The sequence below is a fragment of the Macrotis lagotis genome, chromosome 1 (assembly GCF_037893015.1).
Source record: "Macrotis lagotis isolate mMagLag1 chromosome 1, bilby.v1.9.chrom.fasta, whole genome shotgun sequence".
In the NCBI taxonomy this organism is placed as follows: domain Eukaryota; kingdom Metazoa; phylum Chordata; class Mammalia; order Peramelemorphia; family Peramelidae; genus Macrotis; species Macrotis lagotis.
The window spans coordinates 725,033,668-725,039,667 of record NC_133658.1 but is presented as its reverse complement, the minus strand read 5'-3'; the positions used below and the strand labels follow the sequence as shown (position 1 = coordinate 725,039,667).

The window sequence follows — 6,000 nt, the reverse complement described above, 5'->3', positions numbered from 1 at the left end:
ATCAAGGGATTTGATTCTTCATTACACCTCACCCGAGGCAATCCAGGCAGCTGGGAGAGTGTGCTAGTTGTGCCAGGGGAGGGAGGGGGGTGCGGAAGTAAGTAAGGACACTTACCTACTAGGGTACACTCCTGCCACTCCCGGGGCCACCCTGGAGATGGGAAAAGTCAACAATCAATCATACTAGCACATTCACTGAATTCTCACTGTGGTGTTAAAAGGACGTGAGATTATATTTTAGTTTTGATACTTCAAATTTTGTAATCCTTGTTAAATCAATTTCACTTCCCTGTGCCTTGATTTATTTCTTTGTAAAATATAATTTAAAATTTGTGCTACTGATTTCACAGGTTTGTCATGAGGAAATCACTATGTAAACTTCTAATCACTTACATAAATGTGAATTATTGCTATTATTATTCAAATAATTAAAAGGGTCCTGGGTACCCTTTCCAAAAAATTACATTGAACCAATCTTTGCTTTTGGAGCTTGAAAAAAAATATTGATTTCTAGCCTTCATTTATTCATTCACTCATTTATTCAGAATTTACTGATTCCTGTGTGCAGGTAATTAGACCAGTTATAATAATACAAGGGCAAATATGACAAACTCAGTTCTCCTGCAGAGTTTATAAGTCAGATATGGAAATATGTAGAACAAGAAAATAGAAAAGAAATAGTAAAAAATAAGAAATGCATCTGGTTTTGTTTGGGGGGGGTCAGGAAAAAACATATATATATTTATATATATATATATATATATATATTTATATGTCTATGCTGTATGTATGTATGAATGTATAAGAATGCTTTTCAAGTTGGATCCTGAAGAATTTACTGCAGCCCTTGAAGCCTTCCCTTCCTCAACTGTAAAATGGGGATAATAACTGTAATATCTCTCTCGCAGGATTCTTATAAACTCAAATGAGATAATTTAGGTTCTTTATAAATGTCAAGTATTAATGTTATTGAGGGAGAAGCCTGCCATCAATGGGGATTGCCATTAATGCTGAAAGCAACATCTTTGCATAGGGATGTATGAGCAAATTGTTTTATAGCCCAAGACTACATTCCTGGCTATTTTAAAGAGGTTCCCTAGTGCTGCTTTTCTTGAATAATATTTTTATATATTTAAAAATAAAATAAACCATGGAATTGAGCCATGAAGGATATGTACAATTTTGACAAAGGGAAATTTGGGTGAGGATGTTTAAAGGAGAAAGAGCAACCTGAATAAAAGCATAAAAAATATAAGGCATATTGAGAAAAACAATAAGTAATCCATTTTGGATATGGGTTTTTCCTTCATCAAAGTATTGGGAAAGATTGACTTTTATTGTGATTTGGAGCAGGAACATGAGATTATTCTGTTTTGGCAGGGATCCAAATATTTGTCCTCCAACTCCAAAAACAAAACTGCACAGAATAATGAAGAACTGAATTTGGAGGTGGGGAAGATAGGCATAACACAAGAAACCTTTCCTTTCAGAAAAATGGAACTGTCAGGCTGAAGTTTCCTCTGAGGCATAAATGAATCCAGCCTAGATCCAAGTTAACAGTCACTAGACCAACCCAAAGTCTACCCTACTTGTATGCTAAAGATGGGAGGACTACAAGGAATGACTTTGAATTCTATTTCCTTCTGCAAGAAGGTCAAAGAAGGAAATGACAGGAACCAATCTCAAAAGGAATCATAAGCTTTGAGGTAGACTAATTTTGGATTAGACCAAGAAGGAATTCAGTCAAAGAAAGGGAACCCAAGGAAGATCTTTGACATGAAGCATCAATGAATTGTTAAGAGATGTCTATATCCTTGTGATTTTTCTCTGCTTCAGGGGCAGCCAGTGGCACAGTAGGTAGATTGCCAGATCTGGAGTCAAGAAGATTCATTTTCCTGAGTTCAAATCTGCCCACAGACTTATTAACACTGTGACCTTGAGATAGTCACTTAATCCTGTTCGCCTCAGTTTCCTCAGCTGTGCAATGAGCTGGAGGAGGAAATGGCATTCCAATATCCAGTGTTCCCCCCAAAAAAAACCTGATCCAAGATAGATTTTGACCAAAAAAAAAGATTTTTTTTTATTCTTGTTCTTCTAAGTAAGTAAAGTGGATCTTTCTTGGAAAGAATTTATAAATATGGCAATCATTTTAAAAGATGTTAACATGAAGAAAGAGCATGACATAGAATTTTGGTGATATAGTAGAGTGCTGGACCTAGAGACAGGAGGACCTGAGATCAAATTTAGCCTCAGTCAAATACTAGCTGTGTGACTCTGACCAAGTTATTTAACAACTTTTAGCCTAAGCTTACTCATATGTAAAATGGGGGTAATTACAGCATTCATTACATAAGGTTACTATAGGAGCAAATGAGATAACATTAACATACAGTTCTTTTTAAACTTTAGAGTGAGTAACTATATAAACTGGTTATTATATAGCACTGATGTTTTAGAGAGATTACTGTACCAGGAATTGGAAAATAGAGGTTTTATTGTCACTAATTACCTCTGTGAACTTGAGCACATCCTATAACCTCTCCAGTCTATGGGAGGGTTGGACCTTATGATTTCCAATTCTCTTCTAGCTTTATCAGACTGTCACTTGGGGTACAAGGCTTCTCAGTCTCAGAAACAAGAAACTCAGCCATTCTTTAATACTTTTAGTCAAATCAAAACAGTGACCAGTGAATAAACCACTGAACCCAACCAACTATATTAAGGATCATATTAAGCAGCATCTCTATGCCTGTCATTATGCTAGGTTTTGGAGACACAGAAACAAACAGGTACCACTTTAGAAATATTTCCTTGCAATCTGGGTTAATGGAGGTCAACACAGTAAAAAAAATGGATCTTGGAATGAGCTTTTCTTACATCACAATGCAAAGATCTTTTAGTATAGAGTCCTCCATCACAGAAAGAGACCAATTCCACTTCCCTAAGTAGTGGCAAAGTCATCATCTCGTTATCCTAGGCATGGTCAGAATAGTCTATATTAAAGTAGGTAGTTGTTTCCTAAATCAAGAAGAATAGCTTTGTGCATAGTATGGGAGATTACAATAACAGAAAGAAACTCTCTGGAATTATTTAATGGGGTTCCCCTCCATGCCATTTATCCTTATAAATTTGTTTCAGAATATATATATGTATAAGCACATATATGTATACATTGGTTATGGGTATGAGTGTGTGTTTAACTAAAAAGAATTCCTTAACTATTATTGTGGAAAGAGAGAAACATCAATTTCAGGTGTGAAAATGTTCCTTTCTGTACTGTCATCCAGGTTCTCTTTAAGAGACTGAAAGCTGTCCTTGTGTTTAAAGAGCTGACAGACTAAATGTATTCCCCAGGAGGGTTTTCTGTCTCCTTATCACTAAACTTTAATGATCCTTTGTTATTTTCTCTGCTGCTTCCCATGATGCCTCCAATAGTTTAGAAGAGGTTAGAGTTGGGAACTATCAACACTTTTCCTTAATTAGCTGGAGATACTGCAGGTGCAGAGAGGGTCTTTTTCTATTTTCTACAGTTTTCTCTATGTCAAAGTTATTGTCAGTCACTGCTAGGGAGCTGTGGGTGGGGATGGGGACTATCCAGTATTGGGAAGACATCCAGACTACAGTAAGGTTTAAAAAAAATCCACCTCCTCATTTTATTCTGATAGAACCCAGGTTTAGGAACTGGTCAATTTTTTTGTTATAATTTTTCTAATTTATAATCAATTTAACAAATATTTGTTGATGCCTTCTATGGGAAAGCTGCTAAATTAGGTACTGGGGATTCTGGGAGAAATGATGCCTACAGTCCTTGTCTTCTATGGGTGTCCAACCTAATTGGGAGAGGAAGGCTTGGACACAGATGACTATAACACAAATGAAACAATAAGTAAAAGCACAAGTCAACTTCTATTTGCTGATTGCTTCCAAAACTGGAATTAACTGGCATTTCGAATTCTTCCCACATTATCCATAAAATTAGATCTTTAGCATCACAACTTAAAGCAGCTTATACTTTATTTTGCTTATTTTTTCATGATAATTCATATATTTTTTCTCTATAGCCAGTACCAATTTTGCTTAGGTCTTTCTGGCTCCTTGGTTTTATCAAAGTTAATTCCAGACTTTCTTGTGTCCTCCATAATCATCCCTTCTCCATACTCTTAGCAGAGAATCTCACCTCATACTTTACTGAAAAATTTGAGGTCATCTATCAGGAACTTCCCTCCTCCACAGTTCCACAGTTTAAATATCCCTTTAAAATCATCCTTTCCCCTATTTTCTTTTCTTTTGCTCCCTTCTTGGAGGACCATCTGATTCTCTTCCTTGTCAATACATGGGCCTCTGTTTTTGTCTTTGAACCCATCCTCTCCTGTCTCCCCTCCAAGTTTGAACCTTTGTTTACCTTTCTACCTAATTTTGATACTTATTCACCTTATTCACTAACTAGTCTAGGCTGTCTAAAGATATGCATATATCTTTCCTAGGCTAAATAAAAAACATTACAAACAAAAAAAATCCACTTCACCTGATTTTGCCATCTCATCAAACTATCATACTATAAATCTCCTCTTTGTGCCTGTCCTTGCAGTGAATAGTCTGTTGGGCCTAGAGTCAGGAAGACCTGAGTTCAAGTCTGATTTTAGACTCTTACTAACTGTGATTTTAGACTCTTACTAACTGTGTGACTCTGGGCAAGTAACTTAATTTCTGTCTCTTCTAATCTGCTAAAGGTGTCTATGCCAAAGAAAATTCCATGGACATTTTGGATGTGTTATGGTCCAGAGGGTAGTGAAGAGGTGGACATGGCTGAACAACTCTAGGACTCTGGCCTGGTACCACCTTTTTCTCTGGCTGTTCTTTAGATTTTTTTTACAAGACAAATGGGGTTAAGTGGCTTGCCCAAGGCCATATAGCTAGGTAATTATTAAGTGTCTGAGGCTGGATTTGAACTCAGGTACTCCTGATTCTAGGACTGGTGCTCTATCCACTGCCCCACCTAGCTGCCCCCTGGCTGTTCCTCTTGGTGATCTTAGTGCCTTCACTAGATTCGATGATCATCTCTATGTAGATGCCTTCCAAGACTACATCTCCAATCTTCATCTCTCTCCTAGAGGCCACTAGGCAGTACAAGGTTATATGGGCCTAGAGTTAGGAAGATCTTTGTTCAAATTCATCCTCAGATACTTGCTAGCTATGTGATACTAGGTATCACCTTTAGTCAACCTCCTCTATAAAACAAGGGTTACTGTGAGGAGCAGATGACATAATAATTGTTAAGTTTTTAGTACAGTGCCAGCATATAGCAGGTACTTAATAAATGTGTTTTTTTCCTTCCTGAACAGTTCTACATTTCCATCTTGTTTGATATGTCTTTCTAGATATCTCAGGGAAATCTAAAATGGAACATTTTTTTTAACAGAACCTGTTTTCACCTAACTAATCCCTCCTTATAACTTTATCTCTCCAGGGCACCACCATTCTACCCACATTTACAAACCATATCCAATCCATTTTCCACTCAACTCTTAAATCGATATTCCTAAAACACAGGTCTGACCTGCGCTCCTGTCCTGTTGAAAAAAATGCCCCGTGGCTCCCTATTTGCCTTGAGGATAAATTATAAGTTCTTTTGCTTGACATTTAGAATTCTTTACATTCTGTCTCTAACTTGTTATCTAGGCCGATAACATATTCTATCCTTCTCATACATTCTTTCCAGCCAAAGTATATGAAATCACATCAAGCTGTATCCCTTGCCTAGAATGTCTCCATTCTTGCCTTGGTAAGGGTCAAAGTAAATTCTACCTAACTCAAAAGATTTTTCTTGTTTTTTTTTTTTCCTGGGTGTTTGTTCTAACCGCATTCTCAAAAAGCTTTGTTTTTATTTTGAATCTGGGGTGCTTCAGTGCAGTTAGTAGCTTAAAATTATACAAAATCTTTTGGGACATCCTGCATCTTCTGTATTTATTTAACCTTTGGATATATTGTATCTCCCTAAAA

The 6,000-nt window shown here is 36.7% G+C and overlaps 1 protein-coding gene across 5 annotated transcripts in view; it reads right to left on the bottom strand.

Moving 5' to 3' along the window:
• STARD13 (StAR related lipid transfer domain containing 13) overlaps positions 1-6,000 on the bottom strand; it is a 624,823-nt gene that overhangs the window by 405,239 nt on the left and 213,584 nt on the right. For 3 of the 5 annotated variants that reach the window (XM_074216050.1, XM_074216053.1, XM_074216051.1), the window contains one exon: positions 116-151. The exons of the other annotated variants lie outside the window; for them this stretch is intronic. In XM_074216050.1, coding sequence (XP_074072151.1) covers positions 116-151 — 36 coding nt within the window. The remainder of the gene's footprint in view (positions 1-115; positions 152-6,000) is intronic. 5 annotated transcript variants of the gene reach the window in all.